The sequence below is a fragment of the Salvia hispanica genome, chromosome 6, assembly GCF_029641045.1.
Source record: "Salvia hispanica isolate PSC_SH4W2 chromosome 6, Shi_PSC_v1, whole genome shotgun sequence".
In the NCBI taxonomy this organism is placed as follows: domain Eukaryota; kingdom Viridiplantae; phylum Streptophyta; class Magnoliopsida; order Lamiales; family Lamiaceae; genus Salvia; species Salvia hispanica.
The window spans coordinates 558,953-581,324 of record NC_142697.1 but is presented as its reverse complement, the minus strand read 5'-3'; the positions used below and the strand labels follow the sequence as shown (position 1 = coordinate 581,324).

Below are 22,372 nucleotides of genomic sequence, written 5' to 3'. Positions count from 1 at the left end.
GCATGTGGTAGAAAGTGACAACAATCTAATTCCCACAAAGATCAGTCTTTTTCTTATGAAATTTAGTTAATTCTCGCAAGGCATCAAAATTTACTTGAAAAAAAATAGTACACATTTCTTCATAGTATATTTTTAGGTTAAAAACAAATTTAACAAGAGTACTCAATTCTGCTAAATCGTATGATTGTCATAAAAAGAAGTAATATAGTACTATTCTATACTCCATAAAGAATTATTATAATAAAAACAAATATTATTTGTATATGTATAAAAATCATAATTATGTTTCCATGTAGAAACAAGCCAGTTGCCCAAAACAGGTTCAAAAATAGTATAAACATTTAATTTGAATCACATATAGTTCAAGTAATTTTTCACATAACGCCTTCTTTAAAATTTTAAATAAGGAAAATAATTATTGATACTGCTTCTGTAACTGAAAAAATAAAATATTTTAATTTTTATATTTGTCTCAACGCTTTAAGACATTTACCTATTATTTCCCCAATAATGATTGGGATTTGAGGTCAACAAACTTTCCAAAAGTTTCATTTTATTTTCTCCCACCGAAAGAAATATTACTCCCTAAATTTTGGCAGGGCAGACAAAAATGTCCCCAGTGGTGCGTATACATGAATTCTTGCAAAAATTTAAGCCACATTTAGGGCAAAATGATGAATATGAAATAATTGCCCCTCCTAGTTTAGATATATAATCATATAATTTTTCTTGCCCTTTACTTGATTACGATTGGAATTTAATAATTTAAATTTGAATGGGAACACGCGACAAGATCTATGATTAATTAAGGGACTAAATTATGTGGCTAGGATTATAATAGTATAGATTTCAAATTTTGAAACATGGCTAGGGAGTAGGGATGGCTGCTAATTTAATTCCCCTTTTATTATTTTTGTTATTTGTTATATCATGTACAAAATAATTATGAGTTTACTATTTTTTAATTAAAAGGTCACACTCCCCATTTATTAGACCATCTTAAAAATGCACACACTTTAGGTTAAGATGGAAAGTTAAATCCCAATAAAATTAACAATCACACAATATTTTTTTTTTTGACAACTCACGGTTTTTAACATGAAAAATGTGATAAATAAATCGATCTCGTATAATAAATAACTATGTATTTTAGGAGAAAAAATTTCCTAGTCTAGACATACCAGTTGGCACAATGAGTTGGTATGTCCAACAAATAATCATTTGACAAGTGGAATTCTATAAAAGTTATATTCCAACTATACATGATTATATATGGAAATTAATGGATGTAATCTAAAAGTCAATTATTACTTTAAATTATGGGAAAAAATCTAAATATTTTGTATTTATGTCATATACATACTCCGAATTTAGTGGGAGTAATATATTTATACAATTTTACATGTTTTTTGTTATTTTATTTTATAATTTAAAAAAATTCTTAAATTTTTATATTCTATCAAAAAATAGATAAAAGTTGAAATAGTTAATAATATATCAACAAGATTTAAATTAATAGCCAAACTTTTTATTTTAGGTTAATATACGTTTGTGTATATAATATCACGTCTGTTCTACTGAGTACATAAATAATGAAGTGTGGCTATTAACTTAAATTTTGTTAACATACTAATGTATTAATTTCAATTTTTTTACTAATTTTTTAATAGCATATAAAAATGTAAGAATATTTTAAAACTATAAAATAAAATTGCAAAACACATGTATTAGTATGTGTACGCAAATATTACTCCCATTGGATTCAATATGTAGTTGAGAATATTTAAAAAGGTTCAAAATATTTTGGAAAATTTTCCATAATTTAATGTAATACTCATTGAATGCTGATTTACAGTTTCCATGTATAATTATGTATAGTTGGAATATTAACTTTTATAGAATTCTACTTGTCAAATAATTATTTGTTGGGCACACCAATTCATCATGTCTACGTGGTGTGGATGGTCTACTGAATTTTTTCTCGTACTTTAGATGCATAAACTCTCTTTTTTTTAGACAATAGGATAGTTATGACAAGATTATAGCATCAAGCAATTTATATACTATGCAAAAAAAGTTAATTGTGCTCAAAAGAGGACGTTAACTATAAATTGTACTCCATAGTAGTAGTATGTTTTAAATACACTATATCGTGATATTTGCATATATTTTGAAGTTATTTTGTACTCTTACTAATGTAGGAGTTGATAGTGACAGCACAAATATAAATTAAAATAGTAGAAGCCCCCAACTAATTAATGATGGTATGTTAGACAAAATTAATATATATGTGTGTTATTTGTACTCGAAAATTGACAACCAACGACAATCGATTGAATTGTTGTAAAGTTTTTTGGCAATAATACATATTTGAGTGATTTATTGTCTCCCTCCTCTCAATTCGAACATAAAAAATCGATATTATAGTTTGTCCATTGTTATAAAATAGAAACTAATCAATATTGTAATTTCTTATAGTTTAAGAAAATGTTAATTCTTCTCCAAAATCAAATCGATGATATTAAAAATAGCAATAAGAGGCATAACGTGAAATACACGATCATAGACTAAATGTTGTTGTCGTGGAAACACGTTTTCAAGAATAAGTGTAAACATACTAATTTAAAACAAATTATTCCCACCAACAAAAATAGCAAAAACCATAATTCGACGACTTAGTCAATCATCTCACTATTATTAGTCCGTGAGAACACGAATATATATTTACTATTTATTTTTAAAATTAGTAAATAAGATAGAATATTTAAAATATAAAGATTTGTTTCATAAAAAGTGGAGTAGTATCTTTAACCCATTTTGCTAATATATATGCCCTGTTTAAGTATTGGGTCATTTGGTGAACTCTTTTGATTATCAAATGAATATGGAATTAGGAAGCTAAATTTCATTCTAATTAGGACCTTGAGAATCCTCATGCATATCATAAAATTAGTGTTTAAAGCTTACTGTATCCAAATATAAATAATGTGATCTTGTTTGACTATTGATTTTATAACAAATTATTAGAAATATTTTAGCTAAAATTATACGCCAGATAGGCGGACACTAGGCCCAAGAACTATGTGTTTCAATTTAATATCAAGGCCCATTTAAAGCATTAAGCCCAAGCTTAACTAGGAGAATTACTAATGATTAGTACTATTATTAATTTTATTTTATACTCCATCCGTTCCATAGTAATGGAGACATTTCATTTTGGCACGGAAATTAAGAAAAATTGTGTTAGGTGAGTTAAGTATAGAGAGAATAAAAGTAGAAAATAAAAAAAGGTAGAGAGAGAAAAGTAAAAGAGAGTAAAGTAGGTGTGAAAAAATGTGTTGACTTTTACTAAAAAGAGAAATGACTCTATTATTATGGAATGTACTAAAATGCTAAAATGACTCTATTACTATGGAACGGAGGGAGTATATATTTTATTAGATTATAACTTATTGTTATTAATATTATTAATCATATAAACACATAAATAAAATAACATTTCCATTTATTCATTTATTCAAAGTTTTGCGAAAAATGATACTCCCTCCGTCCCACAAAGAGTGTCCCATTTTTTCATTTTCGTCCGTCCCATAAAATTTGTCCCATTTCACTTTTATTATTTTTGGTAGTAGACCCTATATTCCACTAACTCATTCATACTCACATTTTATTATAAAACTAAATTTTAAAAGTATGACCCACCTCCCACCAATTTTTTCAACTCACTTTTTATTACATTTCTTAAAACCCGTGCCAGATCAAAGTGAGACTATCTTTGTGTGAAGGAGGGAGTCCTGCTACAGTACTTACAAACAAATTTGCAAATATCAACCAATTAAAGGGGAAAATAAATAAGTAAAAGATATTCTCATTATCCACCGCCGGTTTCCCACGCCTAAACAATCTGTGTGTGGCTCTCGCTCCGTTTTTTTTCTTTTTTTCTTTTTATCATAATTCTATGAATTCACCAACCCTTTTGTTGAATTCAATCTGATTTCACTTCGCTCTATCCAATTTTGAAGTCATTGCATGGAATTCCCCCAAACGACGGCGATTTGTGGTTGTGCATAAACAGTGTGTTTTGGATTCCTGACTTGATGAGATTCCCATGCCTTTATTAGGTAAATTTGGCCGGAAAAACCCTAATTTAGGTTTCAATATTGGGGGTTTCTTATATTTACTCTATATACATTGTGCTTCTGCAGCTGTGTTGGTTTTGTAAATTGTAAAGCTTTTGTTTTCATGAATTGTAACTGTAATATTGTTGCTTCTAAAAATGTGGGATTTTCTAGCTGAGGCTGTGAGAATTGATGTGTTTGTGTTGCAGATATTGCTATTTCACAACCTTGCTCTTGTTTCCTCAACAATATAGGAGTATCATTTAAGTCAGTAATCGATCTTCCTAAGAGAATTGTAGTTGGCAATGATAGGAGGCTGGTATTGGGATCCACATTTTCAGGGAGGAACTTTTGTAATGGAGGAAGAGTGGGTGGAGACTTTGCCTCGGGAAGAGCCGGGGTGTGGCAGGGTCGGTTGATGATAAAGGCTGTTGGTACGCTCGAAATTGGTAGTGTACCTTGCAAAAGTGGAGGGGTGAAGAGGCTTCAAAATGCATTGATGATGGATGTTGATTCTGTGAGGTCGAGTTCCACTGAAATTGAAGCGGCACAATCTTCAAGTGAAGACTCAACGGACGTGGATGAGAGGGAGAGGTTGAGACGGATGAGGATTTCCAAGGCGAATAAAGGGAATACGCCGTGGAACAAAGGCAAGAAGCACAGCCCAGGTGATGCACGTGCTTTTGTTAAGTGCTTGTGAATGACCTGATTCTATTGAATCTAGCAATGTTTTAAATGTCTTCTTTTTGTGCAGAAACTTTGAGGCGGATAAAAGAAAGAACAAGGCTGGCAATGCAAAATCCTAAGGTAATAGGATAACCAATTTGTCTTAAAGTTCAACAGAATTGTTTCTAATACTAGTTCATAGTTAAATAAACCTTCTAAGTAAATTTTATCCGATTGGTATAATCTTGTTATCTCTTTGTAGATTGATGTTGTCTTGAAACAAATATAAATCTAAAGGCCTGGCAGCGTAGTAGCAGTTTCAAAATATTATGTCAATCATTTTCCCTGTTTGGTCACGTTGTTTGATTGTTGTCCACATACCAATCTTGGAAATGTGTATGCATAGTATCCATTCTTGATTCTGTTGCATAGTATTGGCAAGGCTTTCTCTTTCATTGCTAACTTCCTTTAGTTTTTTTGCTATTCCATTTATCAGTTCTATTATCAGTTGATTAACACACATATAGAAATTCCTGCCTGTGAATATGAAGTATGAACTTGCTATATTTGATCTTTTGAGGAGTCATTGTAATGATTTATGGCAATGTAGGTCAAAGCCAAGCTGATTAATTTTGGGCATGCTCAAAGGTAGGTTCACTTTCCTGTGTATTTCGCATTTTTATATTGGTTCTGGCATTTTAGCCATTACTTTTATTTGTTTTCATTTGGGCTATGAAAATGATGCTGGAAGTGCTTATGTTTAGTACACCTTTATGGTAGCTATTCGGCCTGTGTTTGATAGATTTAAGGGAACTGATCTCGTTTTGTATTGACTTCATTGGCTTTGGAAATTATTGAACAATTTTACAATATGCTGTCTCCTCTCTGTTTTTCTACATCTTTGCAGTGAAGAGACAAGGTTGAAAATTGGAGCTGGTGTTCGACTTGGATGGGAGAAACGCCGTGAGAAATTGATGGTCCAGGATACTTGCTACTATGACTGGCAAAATCTAATTGCGGAGAGTGCCCGGAAGGGTCTTCAAGGCGAGGAACAATTGCAGTGGGACTCATACAAGATCTTGGATAAAGAGCTCCAGCAGCAATGGCAACAGAGTGTCGAAAAAAGAAAAAGCATGCCTAGACCAAAGGGAAGCAAGAGAGCACCCAAATCAGCTGCGCAGAAGAGGAAGATCTCAGAGGCCATAGCTGCAAAATGGGCTGATCCTGTAAGATCGGACTTGGGTTTACTCGGGTTCCTTCTCACAAAAATCTATTTCCTCAGTTTTCATTCTCATGCTTATGTTTCTCATATAAATTAGGATTACCGGACTCGGGTCTACTCTGGTCTAGCTAAATATCATGGCAAACCTGAGGGGAAAGAATGGAAGCCTAAGAGAAAGCCTGCTGGTGACGGACAGGCTCAAAGTAGAGGTCGCAAAGACAAGGATGAGAATGATGCTGCTGCAAGACGCAGGACGAAAAACCTAAATCAACCAATTAGAGCAAAGAGAAGAAAAGCACCATCATACAAGGACCCGTTGGCTAGCACCAAACTGGAGATGTTGAAAAACATTCGAGCCAAGAGAGCTGTTGCTGTCAACAACCCGAAAATTGAAGCCATCAATAATGCCAAGTAAGTTCTTATATCCATCCATAGCTTATTGCTTCAATTTGGTTGATTATCTCCGTCAACAGAATAATGTGTTAAGAGGAAAAAAGAAAATAGGGAAACTGTAATCTTGGTTTCTTATTATATTGTAGACAGATGAGTATCTCCAATACACAATACTGATTTCTGGAAATTGATGTATAGTTCGTATTTGTGGCTGTGCATGTGTGTGTTACATTTATATGTTCATCTCGGATTGATGGATTTCATGTGTTTGTGCATATATTCTCATTTCTCGCATAAAACCCCATTCTCATTTGATCTTTTCTCTCTATATATGCAGGTCGTTGATTGCAGAAGCCGAGAAGGCAGCCAAGGCGCTTGAAATAGCTGCTAAGACTAGTCCTCTCGCTCATGCTTCGTTGATGGAAAGCAGGATGCTGATCGCGGAAGCACATAAGCTCATTGAATCCATAGAGCTCGAAGATGCAACAACATCTATTGAAGAAGATAATAGGGAAACTCCAAATCTTGAAAACGAGGCGTATGCAGATGAGAAAAATATGGAACACATAAAGCCCGTGATAGTAAACGGAGTCCACAGCATCTCTGACGATCCTGAAGAAACCGATAGCTTCAGTTTCGATGAGTTCATTTTTGCAGATTTCATCAATGGCAACAGCTCAAGTCCTTACCCTCTTGAAATGGAAGAAAATGGGCCTAATGGCTCTGTCTCATCAGTTTTAGATAGCATGATGAACAGCTCTGATTCGACCAAGAATCGTGTCGATCATAAACCAAACCCTAATGGGAGCTCAGTTCATACACAAACTTCGGTCATGAAGGGACCGGAGCTCCGACATGAGAATGTAGAGGCAGAGAAGAAAGGGGCGAACGTGGTCAAGAAATGGGTTCGTGGGGGACTCGTTGAAGTTGAAGAAGAAGAAGATACATCTTAGGTTAGCTCTAGCATTTTTGTAATTCATGCTTTAGTTTCTATATATCCATATTGATAGGAAGTATAGAGTGTTCAATACTAGCTTATATCCAGGTTTTGATGTCCAAGAATCATCCAAATTTTTACTTAAATCTTAGCAATAGCCATGCATATAATTCATGCCTTCTTCATTTAAGGAAGACTAATATTACATACGCAATGGTCGCCCTGGTCACCACCCTCGTTGCAACGTCAAGCAAAGTTTGTTTCCCCGAGAGATCCTTAAGAAGAAGCGATCTCTTATGTGGCGGAAGGACTCAGAAGCTCGAGCGTGCACATCCTGGCGCCACTGATACTATATTTATTCACTTACCATGAACACCATTCATAATCATAGGTGTTCTGGTTTCATGAGAAACTGCATAGAAAGAAATATAAGGATAAATACAAATGTACATGACCGTGGAGTGGATTAATACTATAATTGAAAGTGTATTCTTGCACTAGTAGTAATTCAATACGGAGTAATAATTTCATTTATCGAGCTTATTACACAATCACAGATAGTGCTCTAAATAACACATCATCACTCCAAGTCATTAATGAGTGGAGCATGTACTTGCAGGCAAAGGTCGTTTAACAATGGGAATCAAATGCAAGGGGTGTTTCCTTCTAACAGTGACGCCAAAGGCCTCCTCCATATCCAAATCTTCATGTTTCATCCCGTTCGGCATTTTCCAATCAAAATGATACAGAAGCATAGCAAGCGGAAGCTCTACGTTTGCCAGTCCAAATGACACACCAGGACACATTCTCCTTCCTGAACCAAAAGGTATATATTCTAGATTGTTGCCTTTGAAATCAACTGAGCTCTCCTCAAATCTCTCTGGTATAAACTTCTCTGCATCGTTCCAATACTCGGGATCCCTTCCCAGTGCCCATGCATTCACTATCACTCTGGTTTTTGCTGGGATTTCGTATCCATCAATTTCACATCTTTCAACGTTCATTCTCGGGATTAAAAGTGGAAGCGGAGGGTGCAACCTCAATGTCTCTTTGATGATTAATCTCAGGTATTTTAGCTCATCAAACTTGGCTTCATCTACGTATCCCTTGTCATCAAAAACCTTCCTTACTTCTTCTTGTGCCTTGCTGAGTATGCTAGGGTTTCTCATCATCTCTGACATTGCCCATTCCACGTTGATGGTTGACGTGTCGGTTCCACCTACGAACATATTCTAAACCAGACAAGAAGTACTCAAGGATGAGAATTTCAACCCCATAATTATTTCTCATTACAAAGGTAAACCACATATGACACCTTTTATTTAGAAACTAAGTTTCATTCTCGATTTTTCCAACTTAAAAATGTCAGTCTGCTTACTAACTTGGTGCACACTCTCACATTTCTAAATAAAATTAATAAGCGTTACCATTTTTTTATACTGAAAATTAGAAAATTGAGAAATTGAGAATGAAGAAGCACAAACCAGAATCACAGCTTTAATACAGTTTCATCTTGTTGAATCTTGAGCAGAACATCCACCAGATCTTCCACCTCACCACCATCACCACCGGCTTTATGCTGCTCGATGATGCTATCGAACAGCTTGTCTAATTTTCGATACATCCGTTGGGTCTTAAACTTGGCTCCGGTGATCAACGGAAGCAAGTTGATGGACGGATAGAGATCGGCCAACATGAATCCCGTCGCCAACTGGATACTTTCTTGGATTATAGAAGTCACCGTTCTGCGCTCATTCGTCTTGCCCCCGACCACCACCCTCGTTGTAACGTCGAACGACGTCAAGTAGAGTATTTCTGAAAGATCAGCCGGAGATCCTATTCTTTCACAAGAAGCGATCTGTTTGCAGAGACTCAAAGTCTCCTCTTCTCTTATGCGGCGGAAGGACTGCACGCGTCTGGCGCTTAGGAGCTCGAGTGTGCAGATCTTCCGCAGCTGGCGCCACTGGTCCCCGTAGGGGGCTAGGACGATGTCGGAGTAATTGTAGGTGAGTTTGTCCGTCACCAGCCCCGGGGGCCGGTTGGCGAAGTTGATATCGTGAGTTCTCACCACCAGTTTGGCGAAGTTGACGGAGGAGATGATGACGGAGTGGATTTCGCCGAGCTGGAGATGCATCAAGGGCCCGTGTTTGGCTGCGAGTTGGCGGAAGATGTGGTGGGGCGGGGCGGGGCGGATCATGAGGTGGAGGTTTCCGATGAGGGGGAGGGTTTTGGGGCCTGGGATGTGTGAGTAAGTCTTTGCATGTTTTGAGATTGTTTGAGATTTGAGAAACATCCACACAAAGAGGAGAAAAGAAAGTAGAGGTATTAGTATATTGTTAAAAAGCTCCATAGTGTTTAATTTGCTTTGTGTGAAGTTATTCATTTATATGCAAATTGAGTAGCTAACAAATGTTGACTAAGATGGAGAAGTAGAGTTGCATTAATTCATTGCAAGACACCACGTTGCCACCCTATACTAACTATCTTACTTTGCATGCCTTTACTAATTAATTTGATTAATATACAATTTGATTAATTAATAAGTGCCAATAATTCCACACTCGCATTTTGAATTTAAAGTTTATATATATATATATATGAACAAATTAATACTAGTACTTATGCAATCTTGAATTATTGGAACTTAATGGCGTGTAATTAATCATCAAAGTCGCGTCACCATCTAGAATTGATATGTTTGAAATTTCACTACGATTGATATGTTAAAGTCTCTGCAATTAAAAATAGTTGACTTTATGTTAGTTGGACAATTCAGCTTGAATAATTAAAAAATTAATTAGCTGAAGAAATTAGTACTCATCTTTTTTAGATTGGGAGATAACTTCAATCATTGATGTATTCACATTGGGCTTCTTTTCTTTTCTTTTCTTTTTTTTCTTTTTTTTTTTAATCTATGCAATATTAACATTTTCTTTTATCTATGCAATATTAACTTCTTTCATTTTTTTTCTGTTTCTGAGCATTTCTCATAGATGATATCGAACATCATCTGCAGCTGAAGATGTTATTGAGTCCCATATTGTTGATATGATTAAGCACACTGCAGTTCATCATCAACAAATCTACTCTGGAGGAGAATCCAACAATCAAAGGAACCGGTTATGTGCTCTAATTACTTCGGATGGCTAATGAAACCCATGACTCATGGCAGAAAGATCAATTACATTGATAATCTGTATCAAGCTCTGAAGAAAGTGATAAAGGACATGGACTTGGTCAAGAACGAGGCGATGAAGATCTCTTTAATAGAAGCTCATCTGCAGCGGTTGGAGACTGCGCCCGTTGATCAGCTGCAGAGAGAGATCTCCTCGACTCATGTTGGTTCGTTGACGTCTTCTTTGAAGGAAAACTTTATGGTGGGCTTTGACCAAGTATTTCTTGAAGTCTTGGATAAGCTCACTGGAGGTCAACTGAACTGCCAAATCATCCCAATTATGGGGACGGGTGGAATTGGTAAGACTACTCTTACCCGAAATCTATTTGAGAATGCACTTGTTAAAGAGTATTTTGATATTCGTGCTTGGACGATGATATCGCAAACTTATAATGTTAGAGGAACACTAAGGGAAATTCTTTTCCAAGCAAGTGGGGATTTGAGTGATCTAAGTGAGGATGATTTGGGAGAAAAATTGTACAAGTATTTATCGGGAATGAGGTATCTCATAGTAATAGATGATATGTGGAGTATAGAGGTGTGGAGCAAGATCAAATTTTTCTTTCCTAATCACCAGAATGAGAGTCGAATAATCGTAACAACTAGACTATCAAACTTGGGTTCTCAGTTGAATGAGTTTAATACAGTTTGTATGAAGTTTTTAGATGAGGCTAGTAGTTGGGGATTGTTTTGTAAGACTGTGTTTGGAAAAGAAAATTGTCCTCTTGAGTTGGAAAGTGTTGGAAAGAATATTGTAGCAAATTGTAAAGGACTTCCTTTATCAATTGCTACGATAGGAGGTCTTGTCAAAATCTGAATGCACAATTGAATATTGGGTGCGTATAGAGCAAAATTTGAATTCAATTGTTATTAGCAGTAATGATGAATTTTGCTTGAAAATATTGAGAATTGAGCTATATTTATCTGCCGCGTGAAACACGCTCCTCCCCTCCTGGGACTGGATCCTCTGCAGTGGAGAGGTGCTGTGCGTTGAAATGGCGCCGCTTTGCCCTCTTTCTTGCTTCTTTTTCATTCTTTTTATACATTACCGTTTCATATTTATTATTTTGCCTTATTTTTTTTTTGTGTTTCTTTTCTTCCTCTTTTATATTTCTATTTCTTTAATAATTAAATTTGTAAATTAGCTATTCTATTATATGGTTTTTTTTTAATATTACCTATCGATGTATATTAAGTATACTAGCAATAGTTAATTAGCTATTCTTAATATATGTTTACAAGAGAACTGTTCTGCTGCCCACCTTGTGTGAGCGTAGTGTGAGCGACACTATTCCACGTAGGAGAGAGGGGGAGACCTGATTTTATTTTATTTTTTTTCTCTCTCTCTTCATACTTTTATCTCTCTCCTTTTAGATTTCAGAATTTTGGATATATTTCTTCTCTTTCGATTTTTTTCTGCATCGCTACCGAGAGTTTGTCGGAAATTCGCCGCAGAACCTGGTCACGGCGGGATCAGACATCAATTCGGCAGTGCTCGGGCGCGCCCAAGGAGTCCCAGCGTGCGAGCTCCTTGGATTCGTACGCCGCGAAGACGGCGAGCTTCCGCGTGGATGGGACCGAGGGCGAATTTGAGGTTATCTGCGAAGCCGTTAGTTTTTCTGGAATAGACGATTTCGCTATTTCCCGGAGGAATATGAGGCGATGAAGGTGGGGTCTTCTTCTTACGGTAAGAAATTGGAGCCTTTGTATAGAGAAATTGAAGTTGATTGTGATGATGTTGTTCAATATTCTTATGGTGATGGTTAAATTGGGGCTATTGATGTGATCCATCGCAGAATGGAGGGTTTGTGTGTCGGAAATTTAGATAATAGTTACGGTAAGAAATTGGGGGAAACGGGGGTGTTAAAGAGGTTAGATGATGGTGTAAATTATAGTGACAAGTTAAGAGTGAGATCAAAAGCATCTCGAATGAATGGAATTAAGGGGGCGCGGCGAACTATATTGGTGCCCGATTGGGATACAACAATAGGCTTTTTGCGGTAGAGTGACCCTTGTATTCCAAAGTTCCAAAGCAGATTCTTTTCGAATAATGGAGAGACTGAGGGGGTTGGCCGGGATAGGACCGAGCAAGAGAAGGGTGCGAGGATAGGGGGGTTGACAATAGAAGAGAACCGTGCATTATCAAAGTCTTGCTCTTTCTCTTCAAATGAGGATGATTCCTCAAGTTCCATGACTGAGCCTTTGTGCATTTCATCTAATGACAGATATGGGCGCGTTATTCATGACAGGCAGAAGGGCGAGCTTTTGGAGCGTGGAACATTTGGATATGTGTATGAAGGAATTGCGGAGTAAGTACTTTATTTTGAGTATTTGTTGCTTGCATTATTGAATTTCTAGGATTTAGAGTGTATCGTCATGTGTATGTAATCCGAGCAGGTGAAGTGTGTTGTTGCTGATGGTAGACTGGAATTAGTTGTGGTCATAGTTTTGGGAGGATCTTGATGTTACTCTGAATTTACTCAAAGAGAAACCTAAATAAGTAAAAATAAAACATAAAACTAGTGGTGAACTTTAGTCTTTTGTTAGCAAAGGAGTAGTTGCCAGTAGTGGTTACTTATAACATGTCAGTCAATTCTCTCAATAATCTTTGTCAGTTCAGTATGTAATTTCGGGAAGAAGTAATTTCGTAATTTTCTATGATGCAGTGGCGGATTCTTTTTTGCTGTAAAGGAAGTGTCTTTGCTTGATCAAGGAGAGGATGGAAAGCAATGTATAGTCTAAAATTTGTTGCATGAGTGTAGCAAAAAACAAGAAATATGCACTTATCAAATTACTGTAACTCTTGAATATTGAGATACTCCTTCGGTTTTGTTATACGCTTATATGTCACTGGCTCATGTTTTAGTGTTTGATGTTTTGATTTTATGCTTTCTTCCAAATCTGCAAAACTATTAATTGATATTGAAGATTGGGCATGAAATGAATGTTCAGCTTCCAAAAGCAGACTACTTATATTGGTTTCTTCATCACTCATGATATAAGCGACTCTTAATAACTGAATTATTGCTGATCACCATTACAGAAATCTCATTCTTGTAATAAGTTTCTGATCAAATAAAGTAGCATCTAAATTTAGCACTACTCCATTCATTAGCTTTGAAGTTCCTCTGCTAATTATTTCAATTGTCTATTCTTTATGTTTGTTTTGTACAAAATTACCTACGAGTATTTCAGTTCAATTATTGTGGAGACATATTTTGTCCATAAAAATTCACAAAATAAATGACCAATCTCATGAAACCAAATTTAATGCATAGAGGGGATGAAAACAAATGATTAATCTCATAAAAAAACTAGACGTGTTCTCATAGTTTCTCTTAGCAGCAACACAGAGACAACATAAAAAATAATTTCAATAAAACTATGGAGATTAGTCTTTTTCGTTTGCAAAACCATTGCCGCCGTAACCACTGTGTACGACTAATCTGAAATTTGAAGGCAAGAGTGAAAATAGTAAAGTTAAATTGATTGATTACCAAAACAACCATAAAATATAAATGATAAAATTCAACAACGATATATTCACGTACCAGTCATGCAATTTTGGACAATTACGTTTGTCATGTGATACTCCACTTAGTCCACATCCATGACAAGCTCTAGCCTTTGAAGTTGACTTCTCTTTTGACGATAACATTCTTTTACCGCATCCCTTTGTTCTTATATTAGAAGGATCGCCAATATTTCTGGGTTTATCTGAGTTCTTCCTTGTTTGACTACTGGGCACAGTGGTTGAACTAGCACCCATCTCTTTGATTTTGCCATGTAAGGAATCAAGTTGTTCATTCAAAAACTTTGTCCCCTCATCACTCAAAGATGCATAATCAATCAATATTGAAGCCTTATAGGATAATTTGGAGCGTCGTGTCATCAAAAGTCTTGTTGGATCATCATTGGTATTTTCATCATCTAGTGCATAAACAACACCAATCTTTGCTTCTTGCGTCCATCTTTTGAGTATATACTTCTCAGGTAGTTCAAATATTTGGCTAATGCGGAAGAAAGCTAGCATGTGTCTGCACGGAATGCCATCAAACTCGAATTTTCCACAACTACAAGATATATGATCTCTTTGTCTATCATGCATGAGTTGCCTTGGTTTTGAGGAGGAACTTTGAAAACTTACCACATTGTAAATCATGATATCATCTCTTGTAGTGGTATGCTCCACAAAGTAACCATGACTTTGACTCATTTCATCTTGAAACTCCGTCCATTTTTTCTTCGTGTACACTTTAACCATTTGCGTTTCCATCGGCCAATTTGTTTTGATTTTGGGATGCTCATTCATGTCAATATGATCAGCAACTAACTCATTATGTCTTTGGTGTCTTAGTGCTCGGTTGAATCGAGTGATAAAATCCATCAATGAGTTCTTGTGAGAGACATACTTTTTGAAAAATGAATGTGAACTCTCAGATCTCTGACTACTTGACATCCCAGCAAAAAATACATGACTAAAGTATGCCGGAACCCACTTATGCCGCAATTCATACATCAACAAGATCCAACTATTTTGCTCTAAGTTAGCAGATCTAATAACATCTTTCCAACCATGCTCGAAATCCTCAGGAGAAGTAGAATTTTTTATAACATTTTTTATGCTCTGATAATGCTCTCGGAAAGTCACTGCTGAAATCTTGTCCGAAAATTTATTCAATATGTGCCACAAACAATAACGGTGTACTGTTTGCGGCAAAACTTGTGCAAGTGCTTTCGTCATAGAAGGATCTTGATCAGTGATGATTGCTTTCGGTGCACCTGTTGGCATAGCTTCCATGAACTTATTAAGCAGCCACAAATATGATTCGGTCTTCTCGTCACTTAGAAATCCACAGCCAAAAACAATTGTTTGATGATGATGATTTACTCCTACGAACGGTGTAAAAATCATTCCGTACTTATTAGTATTATAGGTAGAATCAAAAACAACAACATCACCGAATATACTATAAGCACTTCTTGATTTATGATCTGCCCAAAAACATCTTTTGAACCTATTATCTGAATCTATCTCATAGTCAAAGAAAAATGATGAATTTTTCTCCTTTTCAGATGTGAAGAATTCTACCAAAGTTTCGGCATCGATCCCCTTCTGTTCATCCCTCATATCTCTCTCGAGATTCCTGATATCTCTTTCAGTGCAACCTACACTTTCAGGCCCCCCATGCTCTATCTCCATTAGTTGCATTTGCTGACAAGTCGGTATATTAGCTTCTGAAAATTGTTGTGTCAACACTCTCTTCGCAGCAGAGACACTACGGTGTGAACGGAGTAAATGCACCTTTGAAGGAGTAGAAAGGTCATGATTATGACCTTCAGTGAATAAGCTAATACTCCAATAGGGTCCAGTTTGTTGTTTGACAATGGAGATCTTTGCCTTACAATCAGTTCTAACTTCACCACGAGCTCTTTTCTTGATCGGGCCACCACTCGACGATGCTCGATTTTTTGAGCGGGCTTCATCAGTTTGGCCAGCTTTAAAGCATACAAATTGTTTCCAAACAACTTCATTTGTCATCTTATTCTTTTTGCTATTGCTTATTCTTGCACTAAAACCAGCTTCACGTGCATATTGGTTGTAGAATTCAAACGCATCATCTATTGATGCAAATTTCATTCCAATTTCTGGCTTTCGATCATTCGCAGTTTGAGGAATATGCAGTTCATCATTCATATTTTCACTCCTTAGACTAAAAAATAAATTTACAAAAACATTAATATATATAAAAAAAATAAGTAGCAGACAATACTAGAACCTAAATAAAACTAAAGATTAATGGTTGATTTAGTATTTGCAACATCATGTATGTCGTTTAATTAGTTTCTGAACTAAAAACTTATGCAACACAGTAGTTGTTTTACTAAATTTCTCCAGAGACCAAACTTTTTAACTACAAAATCTATAATTTCCCTACATTGAATAAACATAAGGCAAATAGACTAAAATATTACCTGACCAAATTTGATGCAACTCGGTAGAGAGTCCAGAGAGGAAGAGAGGATACTTCAAAAATTCTGATAGAGGAAACATGTGAAGGGTATAATTTTTCATAAAATAGGTCGAATAGATTTGTATAAGTATAAAAAGAAATAAAAAAGGAAAACAAATCTAAGCCTAAAATATTGAATCAATTTAGATATATTATAATGCGTAGGGAGAGAATAGAATCCAAACCAGAAAGAACTAAATTTTTGGACTCTCTCCTACGTGGAATAGTGTCGCTCACACTACGCTCACAAAAGGTGGGCAGCAGAACGGATCTCATGTTTACAATATTTATTGGATATCCTCCGAAGTGATATAACTAAATTAAATTAAGTGTTTAGTAAAAAATATAACTATTTATTTGAACACTTAATTAATGAACTGACCAATTATTTCAGTCTTAATTCCATAATTATTAGTATTTTTATTCAATTTTGGCTTAGTTTAGTTTTTTTATATTGAAAAAATATTAGTCCATTATGCAGATTGGAGTATTATTAACCAGTTTTTGTTTCTTTGTTACAAACATATAATAAAATAACTAATTTACAAATGTAATTATTAAAGAAATAGAAATATAAAAGAGGAAGAAAAGAAATATACAAAAAAGAAGAAGGCGCCGTTATTTTAATTCTGATTATAAGGAATCCCTAAGCCCTAAACTATTAGTATAAGGCAAAATAATAAATATGGAACGGTAATGTAGAAAAAGAATGAAAAAGAAGCAAGAAAGAGGCAAAGCGGCGCTGTTTCAAGGCACAGCACGGTGCTGTGTTTTCTCTCCATTGCAGAGGATCCAGTCCCTTGATTTGATTCCTATATTTCTTGTGGTTGTTCGCTGAGATATCTTCCATCACGGTGGGGTTTGATTGAACATATTCCATTTTCTTTCTTTAAGGGTTAAATTTCCATTTCACTAAGGGCTAATCGTGGCTTGTGAAATTATATGTATGTGTGTGAACGTAAAGTGATTTGTGAACACAAATAGATTTACTAATAGGGGTCCACCAATTGGACTTAAAAAATTCTTCTTTGTAACAATGGTCTTCTTCTCACATCACTTTATACTGTAGGGCCACGTACATGTCTTGGTTGTCGGCAATGTAGAAGGGAGAAACAGCAGTAGCCAGCAGTAACCACACACCTTTTTCATATTATACTGTGGCCAACATTTCTTCTCAACAAACCTGAACTACACCAGTTACAGATCGACCATGGCTGCTTATGCTGCACTGACTTCGCTCATGCATATCTTAGATGATATCAAGCATCATCCGTCCCCTCCAATTTCTATCCACCAACATCAACTTCAATCCCTCTCTCAAACTGTTACCTCCTTGCAACAATTTCTTGAAACCTATAATTCCCCTGTTTCCGACACAAACGAAGCCGATCCGTTGGAGATTCGTATTGCAGAAGCAGCATATGCAGCCCAAGATGTAATTGAGTACCATATTGTGGACATGATCAAGCTGCGCAAATCCAGTGGAGCTTATCATGGACGAATACACTCGAGAGGAGAAACCAGTACTTCTGCTGGCTCCAGCACTCAAAGTAAACCGCTCATGTGGTCCAATTACTTTGGATGTCTAATGAAACCCATAAATCATGACAGGAAAATCAGTTATGTTGATAATCTTTATCGATGTTTGAAGAAAGTGATAAAAGACATGGATTTGGTCAAGAAGGAGACGATGAAGATATCTGTGTCCGAAGCTCAGCACCAAAGAAGTGTCTCAACATCTGGTGGTTCGTCAAGATCTTCAATCATGGTGGGGTTTGGTGATGCATCACGTGAAATCATGGACAAGCTCACCAACGGAGTAGACGATCGCCGACTCCAAGCCATCCCTATTGTAGGGATGGGAGGGATTGGTAAGACCACTCTCGCTAAACATGTTTATGCACATCCTTATATTAAGGAGCATTTTGATATTCGTGCATGGGTTACAATTTCTCAAAATTTTGACACAAGAGAACTTCTTTGTGAGCTGTTTTCTCAAGCAAACAAAAAAAGCAAGGAAGAAATGAGTGAAATGAGTGAAGATGAAGTAGGATTAGCACTCCACAAATATTTATTCAATAGAAGGTTTTTAATTGTTATTGATGATATGTGGAGTGTTGATGCATGGGATAAGATGCAAAATTTCTTTCCTGATAATTGGAATGGTAGTCGCATAGTGGTGACGACTAGGCAATTGCAGTTGAGTTCTCAATTGAACAACAATTATTGTCTTGAATTGAAGTTCTTAGATGAAGTTAGTAGCTGGGATCTATTCTCCAACTCTGTGTTTGGGGAGGAAAGTTGTCCACTAGAATTGAAGAAAATTGGGAAGAAAATTGTAGAGAATTGTAGAGGACTTCCTTTAGCAATTGTGGTGGTGGGAGGCCTTTTGAAAAAAATGGAACACACTAAAGAATGTTGGGAATCGATAAGAACAAACTCAAGTTCGGTAGTGAATTCGGCTGATGAAGATTTTTGCTTGAAAATTCTAAAACTAAGCTACAGTCATTTGCCAGTGTATTTGAAGCCATGTTTTCTATACATGGGAGTGTTTGATGAAGACCGTGCAGTTCGTGTCTCAACACTCGTCAAGTTGTGGGTTTCGGAAGGGTTTCTAAGACCACAAAGTGGGAAAAGCTTGGAAACGAGCGCAAAAGAGTACTTAAATGAGCTAGTTGATAGAAATCTCATTCTAATTCATCAGTTGGGGTCGACTGGAAACATAAAGCGTTGCAAAGTTCATGATCTATTGAGAGACCTTTGTTGCAGAGAAGCTGGGAAAGAGGGCTTTTATTACGTGACAGGGCAACATAAGTCTGAGGCCTTAAATAGGCAACGTTGTGTTGTTATTCCTGGAGGCACTTCAAAGGACGAGGTTCGTGATGCCCTACAATCTATGCCGCTTGCTCGTACACTTTTAAGTCATTGTGATGAAGTTGTTCTGATGCCCGAGTCAAGACTGCTGAGAACATTGAAAGCTTTTGATACAGATAGATGTGGAAGCCACAATTATTCGTTTGATGATTTGTTCCAGTTTGTGAACTCAAGGTATCTTGCTGTTGGAGTTCAGAGGGTGTCTAAAATACCTTCTTCAATGAGTTTTCTCTGGAATCTACAAACACTTATTATTTTTCATTCTACAAGGGTTGATGTATCATATATTTTGAGGATGACTCAACTTAAGCATATTGAGTTCCACAAAGGAGATATATATATGAAATATCCTCGTCCGGTCGTCATGAAAAATCTACAAACGCTCAAAGGAGTTGATCTGAAATTTCGTATTATTTCTATCCCCAATATAAAGAAATTGACAGCATTTAATATTGAACTTGGAAATCTTAGGCATATGGTTAAACTCGAGTCCTGTCGGTTTTATGAACCTCGTTGGAGCTTGGATACCTTTCCACACAGTCTTAAGAAGTTGAGCTTGGGATCACACATCTCCAGTTGGGAATTGACTGGAAAGAATCTTGAAATGATAGGTGCATTACCTCTTCTTCAGAAGCTTAAATTGGAACGAGCTGGTTTCCAAAATGGCATGTGGGAAACAAGTGAAGAACAGTTCCCAAGCCTCAAATACTTGGAACTGAAATGGTGTCATTTGGTATCCTGGATAACAGATAGCTCTCACATTCCATGCCTTGAGAAACTTCGTCTTTACGCAATAAAAAAATTGGAGATCCCTAGTGAAATTGGTGAAATACCAACGATGCAATCAATTCACTTGGAATATTGCAGCGAATCAGTGGTGCAGTCTTCCAAGACAATAGCAGAGGAGCAAGATGAAATACAAGTTCGAGCTGTGCTCTTCAACAACAGCAACAACCAAGCATTAAGGTGGAGCCTCGCAGGCCCCAACTTTCAAGTTGAGATAGACTATTTTTAGTCTGAAACATGGAGGTAATGAGGCTGTTACAATGCATTTGATGGTACATTGGTTTCCTTTTCAGTTTCTAGGTAAACATATATAAACGGAAAATATTGGGGTAATGAGGCTCTGCAGATGTAATCTCTCTCTCTCTCTTTGTTCATGGACTGATGAGGCCGCTGGCCGCTTATGTCGGAAGTAGTTCTTGGCCCATATTCCTAGACTGATTTTCGTTGTGTTCTGTTTTGAAATATTTTCGTTGCGTTCTATTTTGAGCGTGGTTTTTCTTTGCAATTACTGTTTGAGCATGTTTGCTAGTTCAATTGGTTTTGTAACTCTTATTTACCATAGAGTCCATTTTGTTGCTACCAGTTGGCTAGTTTATTTGCTTAAATTTGTTTCAAATAAAAAATTATTGGTTTGTATATTTTGTGATTCCCCACTCAGGCTGTTGCAAATGGTTGTGATTTATTGAAAACAGGTTTAGGAATTTTCATATAGAAAAAGCTCACACCATTTTTAATCAATGTTCAGACTTTGGTTTATGAAGCTAGTATTGGTTCAGTATATGGCAAAACATTCAATTTGTTTTACCAAATTACTCTATACATATACATGCAACATGTCTATATGTAATATTGTCTATGGACATGTTTTTTTATACTCCTTCCGTCCCACTTAAGATGACACGTTTTTCTTTTTAGTTTGTCCCAGCTAAGATGACACATTTCTTTTTTTGGAAACTTTCTCTCTCCAATTAATACACTCAACCATTTTTTCCCATCCCTGTAAAAATATTCATATTTTTCTCTCTCTATTTTAATACTTCCACCCATCTTTCTCTCTCCAATTAAACACATTAACTAATACTAACTCCTAAAATCCCATGCCGGCTAAGAAATATGTCATCTTAGCCGGGAGAGAAGGAGTAGTATACATTTTGAACCGTCCATTAAATTACTCTATATGTATTTATGGTAAGCTTATTCGCACCTATTTTCCACTGACTTCATTCCCCTCTTTTCTAAATCTCTTTTTTATTTTACCAAATTTGTACTAAACTCATAATGTCCACTCATAATGTCCACTACCAAGGAAGACTATTTTGCATGGACGAGTGACTGGAGTATTTATTTTCTCTGCTACAGAAATTGCTCGAGCTATTGTCAAATAAAATTGATATGATTTCATGAAATGGGCATCAAAATCAATTATATACCTAAAAACAACTTCTAATTTATTTTTTTTATTTTTTTGGGTGAGTTTCTAATTTATTTTTTAATATAGAAAGATCAATGAAAATTCTCTAAAATTGTTGGAAAATTGTGACTCGGGCTTTAAGTACAAATTATATTTATGGAGTGATCTTTGTAAGTCGATATACTTATACTACCTCCGTCCGCAAAAAATTTACAAGTTTTACCATTTTTTGGACCGTCCACTAAAATTAGACTAATTCTAAAAATAGAAAGTTTTAAACCAAATACCAACCATTCACATTATTCTAAATGTGGACCCCACAACCCACTAACACTACTTTCACCACATTTTTCACTCACTTTCTCTTACTTTATCAACTATACATTAAAATTCGTACCGTTTACAACTTTGTCAATTGTTTGTAGACGAAGGGATTATGTATTAGATTTCATAATTGCATGTATAGATTCTAATTTGGGGCATTTGTGATAGGAATTGATCTACGGTGGTGAGGCACATGTATCACCAGACTAATTCAATCGCGGATTATTTGACAAGCTAGTCATCATAATGAGCTACAAAAGTGTATACGCAAGAAAAGCCGTCGATCGGGCTACTAAATCTGTTATTGAGTGATTACTTGAAAATTATATTCTTGCTAGTGGCGGACGCATAAATATTTGTTAAATAGGGGCTGAGATTTCTAAATATTAATTTTAAGTATATTTTTGTGTAATTTAGATTATTTGTAGGGGCTTTTATATAAAAGTTTACAC

At 35.9% G+C, this 22,372-nt stretch overlaps 3 protein-coding genes and 2 pseudogenes across 14 annotated transcripts; 2 read left to right on the top strand and 3 right to left on the bottom strand.

Annotated features, from left to right (window-relative positions):
- Positions 1-3,882: 3,882 nt before the first annotated feature.
- On the top strand, positions 3,883-13,379 carry LOC125203642 (uncharacterized). Of its 11 annotated transcripts, none has more exons than XM_089061696.1 (13): positions 3,883-4,121; positions 4,328-4,786; positions 4,873-4,925; positions 5,395-5,432; positions 5,692-6,010; positions 6,104-6,417; positions 6,737-7,352; positions 7,956-8,162; positions 8,266-8,403; positions 8,496-8,633; positions 8,868-12,198; positions 12,737-12,820; positions 13,178-13,379. In XM_089061696.1, exons 1-7 carry the CDS (start codon positions 4,109-4,111, stop codon positions 7,350-7,352), a joined length of 1,812 nt encoding a protein of 603 aa, XP_088917822.1. In that variant the 5' UTR covers positions 3,883-4,108; the 3' UTR covers positions 7,956-8,162; positions 8,266-8,403; positions 8,496-8,633; positions 8,868-12,198; positions 12,737-12,820; positions 13,178-13,379. The 11 variants fall into 11 exon arrangements, with proteins under 11 accessions (XP_088917822.1, XP_088917826.1, XP_088917823.1 ...); XM_089061700.1 differs by having other exon boundaries at positions 6,737-8,162; positions 8,868-9,658; positions 10,353-12,198; XM_089061697.1 differs by having other exon boundaries at positions 6,737-8,162; positions 8,868-9,658; positions 10,330-12,198.
- Positions 7,841-8,565, bottom strand: LOC148922969 (salviol synthase pseudogene; annotated as a pseudogene).
- On the bottom strand, positions 8,431-9,719 carry LOC125203643 (cytochrome P450 71D10 pseudogene; annotated as a pseudogene). Its single transcript, XR_016132903.1, has 2 exons — positions 8,821-9,719; positions 8,431-8,568 (listed from the first exon to the last, which is right to left on the bottom strand). The product of XR_016132903.1 is annotated as a cytochrome P450 71D10 pseudogene (transcript).
- Positions 13,380-14,004: 625 nt separating the features above from the next.
- On the bottom strand, positions 14,005-16,209 carry LOC125210360 (protein FAR1-RELATED SEQUENCE 5-like). Its single transcript, XM_048109919.2, has one exon. It carries the CDS (start codon positions 16,207-16,209, stop codon positions 14,005-14,007), a length of 2,205 nt encoding a protein of 734 aa, XP_047965876.2.
- Positions 16,210-17,595: 1,386 nt separating this feature from the next.
- On the top strand, positions 17,596-20,737 carry LOC125199288 (putative late blight resistance protein homolog R1B-16). The gene is made up of 2 exons (XM_048097355.2): positions 17,596-20,428; positions 20,532-20,737. Exon 1 carries the CDS (start codon positions 17,736-17,738, stop codon positions 20,412-20,414), a length of 2,679 nt encoding a protein of 892 aa, XP_047953312.2. The 5' UTR covers positions 17,596-17,735; the 3' UTR covers positions 20,415-20,428; positions 20,532-20,737.
- The last annotated feature ends 1,635 nt before the right edge of the window (positions 20,738-22,372 follow it).

Bases quoted from the DNA above. Each gene is read 5' to 3' on its own strand.
- LOC125203642 (XM_089061696.1), top strand. The intron at 5,433-5,691 runs GTAGGTTCACTT...ACATCTTTGCAG, and splicing joins AATTTTGGGCATGCTCAAAG to TGAAGAGACAAGGTTGAAAA. The intron at 6,418-6,736 runs GTAAGTTCTTAT...CTATATATGCAG, and splicing joins GAAGCCATCAATAATGCCAA to GTCGTTGATTGCAGAAGCCG.
- LOC125210360 (XM_048109919.2), bottom strand. From the start codon at position 16,209: ATGAATGATGAACTGCATATTCCTCAAACTGCGAATGATCGAAAGCCA.
- LOC125199288 (XM_048097355.2), top strand. From the start codon at position 17,736: ATGGCTGCTTATGCTGCACTGACTTCGCTCATGCATATCTTAGATGAT.